The sequence below is a fragment of the Danio aesculapii genome, chromosome 23, assembly GCF_903798145.1.
Source record: "Danio aesculapii chromosome 23, fDanAes4.1, whole genome shotgun sequence".
In the NCBI taxonomy this organism is placed as follows: Eukaryota; Metazoa; Chordata; class Actinopteri; order Cypriniformes; family Danionidae; genus Danio; species Danio aesculapii.
In genome coordinates, this window is record NC_079457.1 from 469,883 (window position 1) to 489,585 (window position 19,703).

At 41.0% G+C, this 19,703-nt stretch overlaps 1 protein-coding gene across 1 annotated transcript in view; it reads right to left on the bottom strand.

The window, feature by feature from the left end:
- Positions 1-19,251, bottom strand: part of dnai3 (dynein axonemal intermediate chain 3) — a 35,888-nt gene extending 16,637 nt beyond the window's left edge. Inside the window, exons 1-10 of the mRNA XM_056449557.1 lie at positions 19,200-19,251; positions 18,993-19,049; positions 7,970-8,154; positions 7,449-7,553; positions 5,642-5,797; positions 5,325-5,524; positions 4,807-4,923; positions 2,614-2,804; positions 1,701-1,825; positions 1,415-1,504 (exon numbers count right to left, since the gene is read on the bottom strand). Of these exons, the coding sequence (XP_056305532.1) occupies positions 1,415-1,504; positions 1,701-1,825; positions 2,614-2,804; positions 4,807-4,923; positions 5,325-5,524; positions 5,642-5,797; positions 7,449-7,553; positions 7,970-8,154; positions 18,993-19,049; positions 19,200-19,251 (1,278 nt within the window). The remainder of the gene's footprint in view (positions 1-1,414; positions 1,505-1,700; positions 1,826-2,613; positions 2,805-4,806; positions 4,924-5,324; positions 5,525-5,641; positions 5,798-7,448; positions 7,554-7,969; positions 8,155-18,992; positions 19,050-19,199) is intronic.
- Between the last annotated feature and the right edge of the window lie 452 nt (positions 19,252-19,703).

Below are 19,703 nucleotides of genomic sequence, written 5' to 3' on the forward strand. Positions count from 1 at the left end.
GTGTTACATTACTTATCTGTATGCTCATTTAAAGTAAACCAGTCTACATTTCATTCCTGTCTATATTCTGATTACACAGCAAACTTTACACTTTTATAAACGTCTATTTGCTGACTACAGGAAGAGGAAGAGGAAAAAGTGAAAGGCAGATCAAACAAAAAGGAAAGGAAGAGGAAAAGAAAATAAAAAAGGAAAGGAGGAGGAAAATACTGGAAAGCAAAAGGAAATGGAAAAGAAAAGAAAGGAAGAGAAGAGAAAAAGGAAGATGAAGTGGAAAAGAAATAGAAAGGAAAAGGAAATGAAGTGAAAAAAGGAAAGAAAAGAAAGGAAAAGAAAGGGAGAGGAAGAGGAAAAGAAAAGGAAGAAGAAAGGAAGATGAAGAGGAAAAGAAAAGGAAGAAGAAAAGGAAAGAAAAGACAAGAAAATGAGGAGGAAAATAGTGGAAAGCAAAAGGAAATGGAAAAGAAAAGAAAAGAAAGGAAAGAAAAAAGAAGATGAAGAGGAAAAGAAAAAAATGAAAAGAAAATTAAAGGAAGAAGGAAAAGAAATAGAAAGGAAAAGGAAATGAGGTGGAAAAGGAAAGAAAATAAAATAAAAGGAAAAGGAAAAGAAAGGAAATGAAGAGAAAAGGAAGATGAAGAGGAAAAGGAAAGGAAATGAAGAGAAAAAGACAGGAATAGGGAGATGAAGAGGAAAAGAAAAAGGGAAAAGAAAATTAAAGCAAGAGGAAAAGAAATAGAAAGGATGAGGAAAAGGAAACGAAGTGGGAAAGAAAATAAAAGGAAAGCAAAGGAAAGCAGGAGGTAAAGAAAGGGAGAGGAAGAGGAAAAGAAAAGGAAGAACCAAGGAAGATGAAGAGGAAAAGAAAAGGAAAGGAAGAGGACAAGAAAAGGAATAAGAAAAGGGAAAAAAGTCAAGGAAATGAGGAGGAAAATAGTGGAAAGCAAAAGGAAATGGAAAAGAAAAGAAAGAAAATTAAAGCAAGAGGAAAAGAAATAAAAAAGATGAGGAAAAGGAAATGAAGTGGGAAAGAAAATAAAAGGAAAGGAAAGCAAGAGGGAAAGAAAGGGAGAGGAAAAAAGGAAAGGAGGAGGAAAATAGTGGAAAAGAAAAGCTAATGGAAAATGAAGAGGGAAAAGAAAAGGAAAGGAAAAAAGGAAAAGAATGGAAAGAAAAAATAAAGTAAACGGAAAGAAAAGGGAAAAGAACAGGAAACAAATGGAAAGGAAGAGGAAATAGAAAGGAAAATAATGTGAAAGGAAAGGAAAGAAAAAAGAGGAAAAGAAAAGGAAAATGTAAAGGAATAGAATGGAAAGAAAATAAAATGGAGAAAAGAAATGAAAGGAAAAAGGAAGCAAAAGGAGAGTAAATGAAGGTACAGGAGAGTTGAGTTGTGTGTGCAGTTGTCCTCCACCTGTCCGTTCATGCAGCCGCCGGCGATGATGTTGTGGTCAGACGGAGAAAACTGAAAACACAGAACATCATCTGGACACTCCAGCTGCAGCTGCAACACACACACACACACACACACACACACACGATCAAACACACACATCACGCAACACACACAGCAAACATATTTACACACACGCACACATGATCAAAGCTTAATCAAACACACATATACACATGATCAAACAAACTTTCTCTCACACACATCATGCGACACACACACACACACACACACAGATGTGGAGCACCTGTGGGTTTATGGGGTCAGAGAAGCTCCAGAACAGGATGTATGAAGGGTTGAGCAGGAGTTTAGTGGAGCTGTCGATGCGCTCCTCCAGAGACAGTCTCTCCATCATGGACACCACAATCAGTCCTGCAGCACGATCACAACAACCCGCCATCATCACACACACACACACACACACACACACACACACACACACACACACAAACATACCGCTCTAGATTATTCAGCACTATGGCTAGTTTCTTTATGTTACATATTTTGTTTTGATTCATTTTAATATTTACTTTTATTTAACAACTTCATTTGGTTTTATTTTCGTAGCACATATCTTTTATTTTATAATCATTTAAGAATTGTAATAATTAAATAATTAAATATTTTATGATAGTTTATTTTATTCCAATATGGCTACTTTATTTTGCCTATGGATACTTTTTTTATTATTCATTCATTGTCCTTCAGCTTAGTCCCTTTATTAATCTTTGGTCGCCACAGCAGAAGGAACCGCCAACTTATCCAGCATATGTTTTTACACAGCGGATGCCCTTCCAGCTGCAACCCAGTACTGGGAAACATCCATACACACTCATTCACACTCATACACTACGGACAATTTAGCTTACCCAATTCCCCTATAGCACATGTGTTTGGACTGTGGGGGAAACCGGAGCACCCGGAGGAAACCCACGCCAACACGGGGAGAACATGCAAACTCCACACAGAAACACCAACTGACCCAGGCTGTGCTGTGCTATGCTGTGAGGCGAACCATCCCACTTTTTCTTATTTCAAAATTTAATCTTCTTTTATTTTATTATTGCACTAGATTTTTATTAATATTGCAGTTTGACTCTTTTATTTCTTCACATGATTATTATCCTCTGTGTTCACTAAAAGCAGTGTCTGGCTCTGACCGCTGATGGAGGGATGCCACTGCACATGGCTGATGGTTTTCTCTTTGCTGAAGTGCAGGTCCATGAAGGACTGATACTCCTTCAGCTGAGCCTCTGTTTTCCCCATCAGTGACGCGTCGTCTTCACACAGCGCCGTCCAGTCATCACAAAACACATCTGTGATCAGATTCTGCTGCAGGGAGATCTCAAACCTGTAAACACACAGTAACAGAGCTGAAGCTGAGACTGGAGGTGATCTGTTAATTGATCTGTTGTGATTCTACAGTTGCTATGGTAACACAACAACTATAGTAGTTAATCTGTTGTGGTGATTCTATAGTTGCTATGGTAACACAACAACTATAGTAGTTAATCTGTTGTGGTGATTCTATAGTTGCTATGGTAACGCAACAACTAAAGTAATTTATCTGTTGTGGTGATTTTATAGTTGCTATGGTAACACAACAACTATAGTAGTTAATCTGTTGTGGTGATTCTATAGTTGCTATGGTAACACAACAACTAAAGTAATTTATCTGTTGTGGTGATTTTATAGTTGCTATGGTAACACAACAACTATAGTAGTTAATCTGTTGTGGTGATTCTATAGTTGCTATGGTAACACAACAACTATAGTAGTTAATCTGTTGTGGTGATTCTATAGTTGCTATGGTAACACAACAACTAAAGTAATTTATCTATTGTGGGGATTTTATAGTTGCTATGGTAACACAACAACTATAGTAGTTAATCTGTTGTGGTGATTCTATAGTTGCTATGGTAATGCTATAACTATCGTAGTTAATCTGTTGTAGTGATTCTATAGTTGCTATGGTAACGCAACAACTAAAGTAATTTATCTGTTGTGGTGATTTTATAGTTGCTATGGTAACACAACAACTGTAGTAGTTAATCTGTTGTTGTGATTCTATAGTTGCTATGGTAACGCAACAACTATAGTAGTTAATCTGTTGTGATTCTATAGTTTCTATGGTAACGCAACAACTATAGTAGTTAATCTGTTGTGATTCTATAGTTTCTATGGTAACACAACAACTATAGTAGTTAATCTGTTGTTGTGATTCTATAGTTGTTATGGTAACGCAACAACTATAGTAGTTAATCTGTTGTTGTGATTCTTTAGTTGCTATGGTAACACAACAACTATAGTAGTTAATCTGTTGTGATTCTATAGTTTCTATGGTAACACAACAACTATAGTAGTTAATCTGTTGTTGTGATTCTATAGTTGTTATGGTAACGCAACAACTATAGTAGTTAATCTGTTGTTGTGATTCTATAGTTGCTATGGTAACGCAACAACTATAGTAGTTAATCTGTTGTGATTCTATAGTTGCTATGGTAACGCAACAACTATAGTAGTTAATCTGTTGTTGTGATTCTATAGTTGCTATGGTAACGCAACAACTATAGTAGTTAATCTGTTGTGATTCTATAGTTGCTATGGTAACGCAACAACTATAGTGGTTAATCTGTTGTTGTGATTCTATAGTTTCTATGATAATGCAACAAATATAGTAATTAATCTGTTGTGGTGATACTGCCGTTGCTATGTAAACAAAAATAGTAATTAATCTGCTTTGGTGGTTCTGTAGTTGCTATGGTAACAACAACTATAGTAATAAAACTTGCGGTGATTCTATAGTTTCTATGGTAATGCAACAACTACAGTAATTAATCTGTTGTGGTGTTTGTGTAGTTGCTATGGTAACACAACAACTATAGTAGTGATTCTGCTGTGGCAAGTCTGTTGTCCGTAGTGTGTGAGTGTGAATGAGTGTGTATGGATGTTTCCCAGTACTGGGTTGCAGCTGGAAGGGCATCCGCTGCATAAAACATGTGCTGGATAAGTTGGCGGTTCATTCCGCTGTAGTGACCCCAGATTAATAAAGGGACTAAGCTGAAAAGAAAATGAATGAATAAATATTTTATACTATATTTTATACTACAAGTTATATTACAGTGCCCCAATATCTTACAGCACAGTTTACTGTAGTAAAAGCTAAAGTATACTACAGTGTTTATTACAGTTGATCAGTTCACTATATACTACAGTATGCTGGAGCACTCATTAACATAGAGCTGTAGATGCTATAATATATAGTATTATAATATAATACACTTTACTATAGTATAATTCACAAACACTAGAGTAATCAGTGTTAACGACTGTAGTAATGTCCATCTTCTGACCTCCTGGCCACAGATGTGATGAAGTTCTTCAGGTTTTCTGACTGCAGCTGATGCTGTATCTCCTCTGGACTGAACTCTCGCGGCTCGTACTGACTCCACATGTTCTTCGGCTTCTTCCTGAAACACACACATCTCTCAGTGCATCATGGGACATACAGCTGAACACACTCCTGACAAACATTCATTAACCTTTCAAATAATTTCCAAGTGATGTTCAACATATTCAACAATTGTGTACCAGAGTGTCTGTGTACAGGTGTGTGTACCAGAGTGTCTGTGTACAGGTGTGTGTACCAGAGTGTCTGTGTACAGGTGTGTGTACCAGAGTGTCTGTGTGCTGGTGTGTGTACCAGAGTGTCTGTGTACAGGTGTGTGTACCAGAGTGTCTGTGTACAGGTGTGTGTACCAGAGTGTCTGTGTGCTGGTGTGTGTACCAGAGTGTCTGTGTGCTGGTGTGTGTACCAGAGTGTCTGTGTGCTGGTGTGTGTACCAGAGTGTCTGTGTGCTGGTGTGTGTACCAGAGTGTCTGTGTGCTGGTGTGTGTGTTGTCTCTGCAGGTCTGTGTGCTGCTGTCTCTCTCCATCAGTGTGATGCTGAAACTCTTGTCCTCATATGATGAACACTCCACCAGCGCCTCCTTCCAGTCCAGAGCGTTACGGTCAGAGAAATGCGCATGAACCCCACAGCGCCGCTCCAGAGGACGCGCACTATACCTGAGCTGACACACACACACACACACACACACACACACAGAGATGATAGAACTGAAAACAGCAGATGGAGCATACACTAACCTGTGCATTATTCAGACACTAGATGGCGACAACTGTCTTACTCTGGGTCTGGTCTCTGAGAGCGACTGGTCCTGGATCTCCTGTTCGCTGCCCAGAGACACCCACGGCTGAGGCTCTGGAGTCTTCATCATCATCTCCTCCTCTTCCTCCTGCTGTTCTTCATCCTCCATCTGCTCATCAGCTCCCTCTGCTGGAGGCTGGACACAACATACAACATCTAATACTCTGTACAATCATCACTCTCTCCATCTACTCATCAATCTGTCAATACATCCATCAATCTATTAGTCCATCCAACATTAATCCAACTGTCCATCGTTCCATCCATCCATCAATTATTCCCTCCATCATTCTATACATCCACCCATCCACAGTTTTATCTGTTGTTCTATCATCCATCCATCATTCCACACATACATACATCCATCTATTTTCACTTGTTCTAGCCATAATTTTATTCATCCATCCTTCCATCCATCCATTGTTCATCCCTCCATTGTCCCATTAATTATTCCATTCATCATTCTATTCATTCATTCATCCATCTCTCCTCTATTTATCCACCTACTTATTCGTCCATCCATCCACAGTTCCATCAGTTGTTCTATCCATCCATCCATCCATCCATCCATCCATCATTCAATCCATCAATCTCTCCATTGTTTATCCATCCACTGTTCCATCAATCATTCAATCCATCATTCTATTCATTCATCCATCCTCTATTTATCCACCTTCTTATCCATCCATCCATCCATCCATTCATCATTCTATAAATCCATCCATCCATCCATCCATCCTCTGTTTCATCTGTTGTTCTATCTATGCATCCTCTATTTATCCACCTTCTTATTCATCCTACCATCATCCATCCATTTTTCTATTGTTCACCCATCAATTGTTCCCTTCATCATTCTATCCATCCTTTCATCCATCCATCTTTCCATTGTTCATCCATTCACTGTTCCATTAATTATTCCATGTATCATTCTATCCATTCATCCGTCCATCCTCTATTTATCCACCTTCTTATTCATTCATCCATCCATCCACTGTTCCATCAGTTGTTCTGTCTATCCATCCATCGATCGATCTCTCCATTGTTTATCCATTCACTGTTCCATCAATCATTCAATCCATCATTCTATCCATTCATCCATCCATATATCTACTGTTCATTTGTTCTATCCATCATTTTCTCTATCATTCATCTAGCCATTTTCTATTGTTCACCCATCAATTGATCCCTCCATCATTCTATCCATCCTACCATCCATCCATCCATCCATCCATCCATCCATCCTACCATCCATCCATCCATCCATCCTACCATCCATCCATCCATCCATCCATCCATCTTTCCATTGTTCTATCCATTATTCAATCCATCCTACCATCCATCCATCCATCCATCTTTCAATTGTTCTATCCATTATTCCATTCATTCCATCCATTCATCCATCCCTCCTATGTATCCACCTTCTTATTCATCTGTCCATCCATCCACTGTACATCAGTTGTTCTGTCTATCCACCCATCTTTCCATTGTTTATCCATCCACTGATCCATCAATTATTCCATTCATCATTATATTCCTTCATCCATCCTCTATTTATCCACCTACTTATTCATCCATCCACTGTTCCTTTAGTTGTTCTGTCTATCCATCCACCCGTCTATGTCTCCATTGTTCACCAATCCACTGATCCATCAATCACTAAATCCATCATTCTATCCATTCATTCATCCATCCATCCATTTATCCACCATCCTATCCATCTATCCATCCATTCAGTCATCCATCCCTCCATCTCTCCATCATTCCTCAGGTCTGCAGTGTTAGTTCACCTTCAGTATGCTCTCCTTGGCCTGAACCGTGAGCACCAGGTAGAAGCTCTGACCATAAGTGAAGTCTCTGTCAAACACCAGCAGCAGCTCATCTTCAGGATAATCCTGCACAACACAAACACAACACACAACACAACACAACACATTTCAGGGTCAGATCTTCTCAAGCAACTCCTAACCATTAAAGGTGACCAATTCTGCCCCTTTTAAAGCTGTAAATGTGTCTCTGCAGTCTCTGTGTGTGTTTGAGCTGACAATAGCACACAGATAATGTTCTCTGACTTAGGCTTTGATCCTAATTGTGGCGTTTTGGTGACTGTCGCTTTAAATGCAAATGAGATGTCACCCTCTCATTTGAATTTAAATGTGTCACCATAGCGACAGATTCAGCTTTTGATAGATCACAAATGCGATTTTATTTCATCATTCAGCCCTAGTGTGTGCGTGTGTGTGTGTGTGTGTGTGTGTGTGTGTGTGTGTGTGTGTGTGTGTGTGTGTGTGTGTGTGTGTGTGAATCTGACCAGCACAGTCTGTTTAACAGGGCTGAAGTCACACACTGCTGCTCTGTTTCTCAGGTCCTGAATAATGTCTTGTTTTTTCAGCAGTTTGTGTGGATTTTCTGCAGTGACGTCCTCATCTGCCCGACAACCAAACAGCTCCTGCGAGACCGAGGTCAGGACCAGCGGGAAGATGTATTCAGGATGACCTGCAGACGGTATATTTAATAATAAATTAGTACTCTATTAGTGTAAAATCGGCTGTAGAATGCCAAATATAATATTCTTCCAGTGTATTTTTATATTTTAACCCTTACAAAAGAGTTTATTTGTCATGTATTTCACAAACAAGATGTTTGTATTGTCAATCTTCAGTCTGATGAGCATCTTCTTCTGCGTTTGGATTGGCTCCTTCTCTAATGATGTCAGTATGACGCTCCACCAATAATATTATTAGCCACAGTTAGTTTGCTATGAGGTAATGATATTCAATAAGAAAGCCACGCCCTCTACTTAATATTCAGATTCAGTTGGAAATTCGTCAACATTCATTCATTCCTTTTCTTTTCAGCTCAGTCCTTTTATTAATCAGGGGTCGCCACAGCGCAATGAACCACCAACTTATCCAGCATATGTTTTACACAGTGCATGCCCTTCCAGCTGCAACCCAAACATACACTCTTACATTCACACACACACACACACACACACACACACATACACTCATACACTACAGCCAGATTACTTCATCAGTTCCCCTGTAGCGCATGTGTTTGGACTGTGGGGGAAACCGGAGCACCCGGAGGAAACCCACACCAACACGGGGAGAACATGCAAACTCCACACAGAAACACCAACTGACCCAGCCGGGACTCAAACCAGCAACCTTCTTGCTGTGAGTCAATAATGCTACCCACTGCGCCACCGTGAGGCCATACATTAACATACTGAACTGAAAGCCTCAGCCTGCTTTAAGTAATGTAAAAGTATATATTTAAGTATTGATGTAGTGTGTATACTAGCATCTATATATAAGGTGTATACTTATAAGTGAATTACTTGAATAGATCACAAGTCTAAATTTACTAAATAAAAATAATCTTTTAAGTGTACTATAAAGGGGGTTACAGACCTGATGTGAAGTGCTGCACCAACTTACAAACTATCCATCCTAAATAGTACTCAAAAATAGATTTAGTGCGTTCCAAATCGTAGTATGTTGAAAAGAGTTTGCCAAAGGTCCCACTATTTCAGGTAGAAATGAGAAGTATAGAAGCATCTATACTCGAACCTCTAATGTTACCTATAAAACACTGCACGTTTGATGTGAATTCAATTAGAACTACAAACTCGTGTAAAAAGTGTAAACAAACTACAAATATGGCTGACGCATGAGACCAACTGTGAAAGTATACATTTAAAGTGTACAATAACAGTAGTAAACATAATAAAAATGCACAGCTAAGTTGAGTAAACTATATAGTTTACTTTTCTAATACTTGTAGTAAATAATTAATTTGCCTTTATGAAAAGAAGTAAACTTTCTTAATTTACTGAAGTATACATAAGTATATATTTAAGTATAATTCATGCAATAAGTATATTAAAATCAATTTAAAAGCAGTATACTTGTACGTGTACTACTTCAATACCTAGTACTAAATTGATAAACATATACTTTAAACGATAAAGTATACTTTTAAGTGTACAATAACAGTAGTAAACGTAATAAAAATGCACAGTTAAGCTGAGTATACTAATAGTTTACTTTTCTAACACTTGTTGTAAATAATTAAGAAGTATACTTTGCTTATTTACTGAATAAGTAAAGCTATATTTAAGTATACATCATGCCGTAAGTATACTAACATTAATGTACTACTTGAACACCAATTGAGACTAAATTTATACACTTTTTACTTTTACTAAAAGTAAAATTACACTTTTAAGTGTACAATAACAGTAGTAGTGCACACCTTGTCCACAATTAAGTTGAGTATACTAATAATTTACTTTTATACCAGAAATAAAAAACAAAATATGCATGTTTCATTCATTCAGTGGGTTTGTTTACGTTCAGTTCTCCAATATGGCTGACTGATGCATCATACACTATTAGTAATATTAGGTCTTGTACTGTGCTAAACCTATATTAAAGTCTACAGGGCTTGTTGATTATCACAGAGCGCTTCCTCTGTGTGTTTTCACAGGGCACGTGTGTTTGGCTAGTAGAGATTTGCTATTAGATGAGTTATAAAACCATATTGGTTTCCACTGCCAGCAGATGCTCCAGAGTAAATGAGTGCATATGAGAAGATAGCGGATATAACATGCTCAGAGATATGGGGATGATTATCAGGATGTTTGTGCTGGAACACTCTGAGCCTTTTAGAGAACAATATTATATTGATATATATATATATATATACATACAGTTGGGGCAGCACAGTGGCTCAGTGGTTAGCACTGTGGCCTTACAGCAAGAACGTCGCTGGTTTGAGTACCAGCTGGGTCAGTTGGTGTTTCTGTGTGGAGTTTGCATGTTCTCCCTGTGTTGGTGTGGGTTTCTTTCCGGTGCTCCGGTTTCCCCCACAGTCCAAACACATGCGCTATAGGGGAATTGATCAACTAAACTGGCTGTAGTGTATGAGTGTGTGTGTGTCAGTGTGAGTGTGTATGGGTGTTTCCCAATGTTGGGTTGGGGCTGGAAGGGCATTTGCTGCCTAAAACATATGTTGGATGAGTTGGCGGTTCAGTCCACTGTTGCGATCCCTAATAAATGAGGGACTAAGCTGTCGTACAGGTGAAGAGAAAAATGATTCACCCTCCTGTGAAATTGTAATTCTCTTTTAAATATGACCCAAGTGCTGTTTAGCAGAGCAAGGACATTTTATTCACTGTATTACTTATTATATTTCCATATTATTCCTATTATATTCTTATTATATTTTCTTGAATGTCTTGTTTGTTTTAGTTTGGCTGGAATAAAAGCAGTTTTTATATTTAGAACAATATTATTAACCCCCAAAAGTCAGCACGTCATCATTTGGCCAAGTACGATCCTGGATTAACATCATTATTCTTGGAAAATGCATACCTATTCTATATCTCTAAACCCAACCATAACTATAAATTATTTCCAAAATCAGAGGGGAATGATAGTTGGATAACAATCATGTAGAAGTGCATAACCCTAACCATAGGCATAAACAGTAAACCGATCCCTTAATTCTGATTGGCTGATTGGAATGTTGTTCCAGGATCAACATAGATGTTCATCCAGGAACACAGCTTACTTGATCAAATCAGGTTTGTGCTTAAAGTAGCTGAAATCAAAATATCCAATGTTTATTTTGTTAGCTTACACTGTTATTCTTAAAGTGAACAATTAATCTGTGCACATTAATCCACTGAACAGTCTTTGTTTTGGTAATCTTTAATGAAAGTCAGAACAATTGCTTCTATATATGGAGTGGCTCCTTCTGTTGACATCAACTAGAGGGTTTCCATAGCAACTGCATATTAATACCCCCTCTTGTTAGTTTGCTATGAAGGAAGCCCCGCCCCCTATTGAATATTCAGTTTCAGTTAACAGTACATCAACATACTGAGATAAAAGTCTGCAACTCCCGGTTCACACAGACTTGTTTTTGTATGAACCTAAATGTGATAGTGATCTTTTTTTAAGTATGCAACCTGGTAGATGCAGGACAAACAGAAAGCAGGTCTGGCTACGTGCAGTTTGAGTCTCGCTATCTTTAATCTGATCCTGGAAGAATAGAGAAGAAGGAGCGGATTCCTTCTGAACACACTCCAGACAGATCTAATCAAAGCTATCTCTGTCACCGTACCTTGCGTTCTTGCTCTCCTCTCCTACCTTGCATTTACAGATGACCTAGTTTTACCTGTTTTTATTTGCAATCACAGGAGCACCAATCATTTCTGCTAATTCTTTCCACCTGCCTGTTATTCCCTTTTTCCCCTATTTATAGCACGTCATTTCCCTTCATGTTTGTCAGTATGTTGTCATTTGTGTGTCTGTGCGAAGCACTCCGTTACTCACCTTTTGTTTGTGTCCAGGCCTGCCAGTGAGCGAGCGTCCCGTTGTTCTGGGTTTTGTCCTTGACGCACCCTCAGCGTTTACCCAACTGGGTTAATTTGGTTTTGTTACTTTCCCTGAGACTCGCTCCTTAAATAAAGACATTATTTTTCTGCATTTGAGTTCATCTCTTCATTGCTCGTGACAAGAACATACTGACCAACATGGACTCAGCAGAAGACGCTGATATTCGCCGAGCGCTCGCCCAACAAGGCGCTTTGCTGGGGCGACAACAGGAGGAAATCGCGGCCTCCCACCAGGCATTCGCAGAGGTGTCACAACAACTGGCTGCGCTCGCCGAGCGCCTTAATCAGCTGCAGCTTGCCCTCTCGAATCCTCCAGCAGCTCTCCCTAATCCTCCAGCGGCTCTTCCGGATCCTCCAGCGGCTGCATCGTCGGAACAGGCGATAACCCCTTCACGACAGGCAGAACCTCGACTCAACCCACCCGCCGCTTACTCTGGTGAGCCCGACACTTGTCGATCCTTTTTGTCTCAGTGTTCCCTCACCTTCTCGCTCCAGCCATCTTGCTTCCCCACAGAGACTTCCAAGGTAGCCTTTACTATAACTCTCCTGATTGGCCGGGCCAGAGAATGGGGCACGGCGATGTGGGACAACAAAAACGAATGCTGCACATCATTTAAAGCTTTCTCCGACGAACTCAAGAAGGTGTTCGACCGTTCCCCCCTGCAGACTGAGAATGCGAGAGCATTAGCGGCACTTCAACAGGCGGACCGATCAGTGACGGATTATTCCATTGAGTTCCGCACTCTGGCGGCGAACAGCGGCTGGAATGCCAAGGCTCAATGGGACCACTTCCTTCACGGCTTGGCGGAGTACGTTAAGGACGAGATCTTCTCGCTCGAGCTGCCGTCCAGTCTCGATGGACTCGTCGATCTCGCCATCCGGGTCGACAACCGGCTCGCGCTCAGGGCGCGTCATCGCAGAGGCGGAGTCAACGAGGGTTCAGCTAGGAACACCGGCGCGCTGGATGTTCTCGTGGCACAACACCCCGAATTTTCAGAGGAGGAGCCGATGCAAGTCGGAAGAGCTCGTTTGTCGGCGACGGAGCGACGCTTCCGCATTTCTAACCGCCTCTGCCTTTACTGCGGGGAGGCGGGGCATCAGGTGGCCTCGTGCCCTATCAGAGAGCGGCGTAAGCCATCTAAGGGCGGATTAACGGTGAGCACCACGAACACACGTGCACTGCCTGGGGGTCGGGCGTCACTCCAGGCCTGGTTAAATATTAAGGGTTTTGTTAAGCAGGTGTCTGCCCTTATTGATTCCGGTGCTGAAGGGGACTTTATGGACTTAGACTTGGCTAAGCGACTGGGAATTGCTATGGTCGCTCTGGATAACCCCATTTCAGCCAAAACTCTTTGTGGCTCTCACCTAGCTGTGATAACCCACTGCACTATTCCCCTCACACTCACACTGTCAGGCAATCACGTGGAGCAGTTACAGTTTCTCCTCATTCACTCTCCCACGGCCCCCTTAGTGTTGGGTCACACCTGGCTAGTCAAGCACAACCCTCATATTGATTGGGCTCTCAGCTCTGTATCTTCTTGGAGTCCCTATTGTTTGTCTCAATGTCTTGGCTCTGCATGTTCTCCCCTTTCTTCTCGTTCTATGTTACAGGAGGAGGTGAGCGTGACTGGCGTACCTGTCGTTTACCATGATTTGAGAGCGGTATTTAGTAAGTCCCGGGCTTCATCGCTTCCTCCGCACCGCCCGTACGACTGTGCTATCGACCTATTACCTGGCACTTCTCCACCTAGGGGGCGTCTATACTCTCTGACTAGACCCGAGAGGGAGGCCATGGAGAAGTACATCCACGATTCTCTAGCAGCAGGTATTATACGTCCTTCTTCCTCTCCAGCTGGGGCCGGGTTCTTTTTTGTGGAGAAAAAGGATGGATCTCTGCGCCCCTGCATTGATTATCGGGGGTTGAATGACATCACGGTAAAGAACCGTTATCCATTGCCACTGATGTCATCGGCCTTCGATCTCCTGCAGGGGGCAACCATCTTTACTAAATTAGATCTCCGCAACGCCTATCACCTAGTTCGGATTAGGCAGGGGGACGAATGGAAGACCGCCTTTAACACCCCCACTGGTCATTTCGAGTATCTTGTTATGCCCTTTGGGCTCTCCAATTCACCGGCGGTCTTCCAGGCACTCGTCAATGACGTGCTCCGGGACATGGTCAATAATTTTGTGTTCGTCTATCTTGATGACATTCTGATTTTTTCCCAGAATGAACAGGAGCATGTCCAGCACGTCAGGCGGGTGCTTCAGCGGCTGCTGGAGAATCGTCTATTCGCCAAGGTGGAGAAGTGTGACTTCCATACACAGTCGGTTTCGTTCCTGGGGTTTGTTCTGTCGCCTGAAGGATTGCAAATGGATCCTGCCAAAGTAAAAGCAGTTGCGGATTGGCCCACCCCAGACAGTCGCAAGGCGGTCCAGCGGTTTCTGGGGTTTGCCAATTTTTACAGGCGATTCATACGCAATTTTAGCCAGGTTGCTCTACCTCTGATAAATCTCACCTCCATCCACAAACGATTTGAGTGGTCCCCTCAGGCCCAAACTGCCTTCTCTGAATTAAAGAGGCGCTTTATTTCTGCACCCATTTTGGTCAATCCAGACCCATCCCGTCAGTTTGTGGTGGAGGTTGATGCATCAGAGGTAGGTGTAGGGGCCATTTTGTCCCAACGGTCACCATCTGACGACAGAATACACCCTTGTGCCTTCTTTTCCCACCGACTAACCCCTTCGGAACGAAACTATGACATCGGGAACAGGGAGTTACTGGCTGTCAGGTTGGCGTTGGGTGAGTGGCGTCACTGGCTTGAAGGATCGGGGGTTCCTTTCGTAGTCTGGACCGACCATAAGAATTTAGAATACATTAGATCTGCCAAACGACTAAATTCTCGTCAGGCTCGTTGGGCATTATTCTTTGGCCGGTTTGATTTCCACATCTCCTATCGCCCGGGGTCCAAGAACGGTAAAGCAGACGCCCTGTCACGTCTTAGTGAGGTTGAGCCCAAACCCACCTCTCCGGCTGCTGTTCTGCCACCCGAACGTGTGGTGGCAGGGGTAGCCTGGGGGGTGGAGTCTGTGGTTCTTAGAGCACTCCGCACCATCGTTACGCCCACTAAGTGCCCTAGTAACTTGCTATACGTGCCTGAGTCGGTCCGGACCAAGGTGTTACAGTGGGGTCACTCATCTGAGCTAGCCTGCCACCCAGGAGCAGATCGCACCATTGGGTTAATTAAGCAACGGTTCTGGTGGCCCTCGATAGTACGGGACACTCGTGAGTTTGTGTTGGCTTGTCCGGTCTGTGCGGTGGCTAAGAGTTCTAATCGACCCCCAGCAGGGCTTCTCCGGCCACTGCCTGTCCCTTCGCGACCCTGGTCACACATAGCGATGGACTTCGTCACGGGATTACCCCCATCCAGTGGCAACACTGTAGTCCTCACTGTGGTGGACAGATTCTCGAAGGCGGCACACTTTATTCCCCTCCCCAAATTACCTTCAGCGAGGGAGACAGCTGCCGTTGTTTTAGACCACGTCTTCCGTATTCATGGCCTCCCGGTTGACGTGGTTTCAGACAGGGGTCCCCAATTTGTGTCCAGGTTTTGGGCAGAATTCTGCCGACAGCTGGGGGCGACTGCTAGCCTTTCCTCTGGGTACCACCCACAGACCAACGGCCAGGCCGAACGAACTAATCAGGACCTGGAAAGGGTCCTGCGTTGTGTGGCGTCAGGGGAACCGTCATCTTGGAGTTCCAGGTTAACCATGGTCGAGTACGCTTATAACTCCCTCCCCGTTTCATCTACGGGGTTGTCTCCCTTCCAGTGCTGCCTAGGCTACCAGCCCCCTCTATTCCCTTCCCAAGAACCTGATGCCGTTGTTCCCTCCGTGCATTCGTTCATTAAAAGATGCCTCCAGACATGGAGAATCGCCAGAAAGGCCCTTATTCGGACTGGCGAGAGGAACAAGGCTTCTGCGGACCGCCACCGTTCCGTGCCCCCTCTTTACGTGTGTGGCCAGAAGGTTTGGTTGTCAGCCAAAGACATTCCCCTTAGACTTCCCTCACGTAAACTGGGACCCAAATTCATCGGACCTTTTCCTATTATCAAGGTGCTCAGTCCAGTGTCGGTTCGACTCAAATTAAGCCCTCAGTTTAGAAGCATTCACCCGGTCTTTCATGTATCTAAGATCAAACCTGTTCTTCGCTCCCCCCTGCAGCCCTTAACCTCTGCTCCTCCGCCTCCCAGACTGGTTGAGGGTGCACTTACATACACTGTGCGCCGTCTCCTGGATGTGAGGAGGAGAGGCAGAGGCTATCAGTATCTGGTAGACTGGAAGGGGTATGGTCCGGAGGAAAGATGTTGGATCCCAGCTCGGGATATTCTGGACCGCTCTCTCATTGACCAGTTTCATCAGGTCCATGGTGAGTCTTCAGGGAACGCCAGGGGGCGTTCTTGAGAGGAGGGGTACTGTCACCGTACCTTGCGTTCTTGCTCTCCTCTCCTACCTTGCATTTACAGATGACCTAGTTTTACCTGTTTTTATTTGCAATCACAGGAGCACCAATCATTTCTGCTAATTCTTTCCACCTGCCTGTTATTCCCTTTTTCCCCTATTTATAGCACGTCATTTCCCTTCATGTTTGTCAGTATGTTGTCATTTGTGTGTCTGTGCGAAGCACTCCGTTACTCACCTTTTGTTTGTGTCCAGGCCTGCCAGTGAGCGAGCGTCCCGTTGTTCTGGGTTTTGTCCTTGACGCACCCTCAGCGTTTACCCAACTGGGTTAATTTGGTTTTGTTACTTTCCCTGAGACTCGCTCCTTAAATAAAGACATTATTTTTCTGCATTTGAGTTCATCTCTTCATTGCTCGTGACAATCTCTGCAGGTGGAGTCTGTAAAGTAACTGTAGGGATCTGTGATTTTATCAGTCTATAGGGAATGCACACTATTTAGTTGCTGACCGTTTTATTTAGAGCTGCTCGATATGTCTCAAAGTAATCATTATTGTGATAATAGTGTATACTATATACATATCGCATTTATTTTACGCATCGGTTGTTTATTTAAATGGACGGCACGGTGGTGCAGTGGGTAGCACTGTCGCCTCACAGCAAGAAGGTCGCTGGTTCGAGTCCCGGCTGGGTCAGTTGGCGTTTCTGTGTGGAGTTTGCATGTTCTCCCTGTGTTGCTCTAGTTTCCCCCACAGTCCAAACACATGCGCTATTGGGGAATTGAATAACTAAACTGGCCGTAGTGTATGATTGTGTGTGTGAATGAGTATGTATGGGTGTTTCCCAGTGATGGGTTGCAGCTGGAAGTGCATCCGCTGCATAAAACATATGCTGGATAAGTTGGCGGTTCATTCCGCTGTGGCGATCCCAGATTAATAAAGGGACTAGGCCGAAAAGAAAATAAATGAATGAATGTTTATTTAAATTTAGACAATGAAATCAGAGGCCTTCCTATCTTTAGCCCCGCCTCCCCAGTAGCTGCTGTTCTGCTATTGGGCAGAATTGAGAGGAGTATCTGCATATCAGGTTTCCACTCATTCATAGTGTTTAAAAAAAAAGAGTAAATATTAGCAGCTTGACACCATTTTTTGTCTGAATAATAATAAATTAGATCTGAAGATCTGTTTAGTTTAATATCAATAATAATTAAATGATTTTAGAGCATAGCTAATAAAAATAAACTTTTATAGAAAAATGTTATATCTTAAGAAATCTTGTTATCGCAATAATCAACAACGGTATCGCATACTGTTTCCAGTGTCATGCATGTTTTATTGCAGATTGTAACAATGTTGATTAATTAGATTTATTTACTAATTATTTATGTGCTCCGGAAACTGTTTGAGGGGTGTGGCTAAGCATATTTTGCCCAATCAGAAAAGGTTCCAGAGCAGAAGCAGATGGACAGAAACTTTTTTTAGTGAATTAATTAAGCACATATTCATTGTTCATTTTAAGACTAACAATGTGTGCATTACATTTTGATTGAATGCAGACTTTAAAATGGGATTAACTGCATAAGGCATCATTAAATCCGACAAATTTTGAATGAATAAAATGTCTTCTTATCGTAACTCAAACTCAAAGCATATACAGCACAACCGGTTTAACTTGAAGCAATTATGACAGAAATATATCACTATCATATTACAGAAATATTTGACTTTAATACAGCAGAAGCTGTCAAAGTAATAATAATAAATACCAATAATAAAATGTATAAAACATTAAAAATAAAAAAAACGTATAAAAGAACATTATTTTTCTTCTGATTTAATGTTAACAGCAGCCCTAAATTCTTTAATCAAATGATTAATACTTTCAATCATCTATGCAATGTGATTTATCTGCATTTTAAGCAATACTAAATTCCTTATCAATTAATTAAATTATTTTTCAGACAGGATTTAGAAAAGCAAAATAAATACAGTTTTAAAGATGATTATGATTAATTTTGATTAACTGATCATTTTTCAGGTAGCTTATATTTTCCTCTATATGCTTTCATTTAAGCAGCATTTAAAAACAAAACTTCATTTTATATTTATAAAAAGACATTTTTAGCTTTTCATCGGAGGATGATTTGTGTTTTCATTTCAAAATGATGTGCATGAATACAGAATAAAATATCATTACATTTATATGCTGTATTCTTGTACATTAATTGCACACACATTTTTGATAATCAAATTTAATTTAACCAAAACAAAAAAAATCTAATGACAAACTGAGTCTTAGAAAACATGTAAAAACTGAATTTTCAGCATCATCTAAGAGCTCTGATATAATCACTGATATAATTATAAAGGGATCACAGAAAAATAGACTGAGAACTTACACTGTAAATAGTGTTAAATGATTAAAAAACACTCAATTTAAATGCTTTATGAAGCTATAAACTCACCAGGTTCAGACGCAGCTGCTTCTTCTGCTTTGGCCAGATTATCTGCATTATTTTTATCTGCAAAACAACATTAGGACATGCTTTTGATACAGAATAATTCATATTAAATCCAGTTTCATGAGTGAAAATATTTATAATAGTAATTAGCAATGTGAAACATAACAAAACAAATACTGTTTACTTGAATTGTCCAGAATATATTTGTACCTTTGGTCTTTTTTTTGTTGGCCTCTTTGCTCATGGGTCTTTTTGAGCTCATATCTGAAAGAAAAGAGTCAGATTGTGGATTAAATAAGTATAAATATTAAACGTGCAATAAATAACTTTTGTTAATAAAGCAATTTGAAGATTTATGCATGATATATTTGTACCCTCTCCTCTCTTTTATTTATTTATTTATTTATTCTTTTCTCGTTCCTGTTAAGGAATGTGCTTTAGCTGTAAAATGAATCTCTACATGCTGGTTCTTGATAATAAAGCAACAAAAAGGTATAAATATGTGCAAATGTTTCGAAATAGCATATTATTATAGTACTTTTAAGTATACTCTATTTTTAGTGATCATTACTTTTCTTCTGAGTCACATTTTGTGATGCACTGAATACAGATTTAGGGTAAAAAGTGAATATATAAAGCTATTTAATCTAAAAAAAATGAGTTTATGTTTATACAAGGGCGACATCTGCTGATCAGATGAGATATGACAAACAG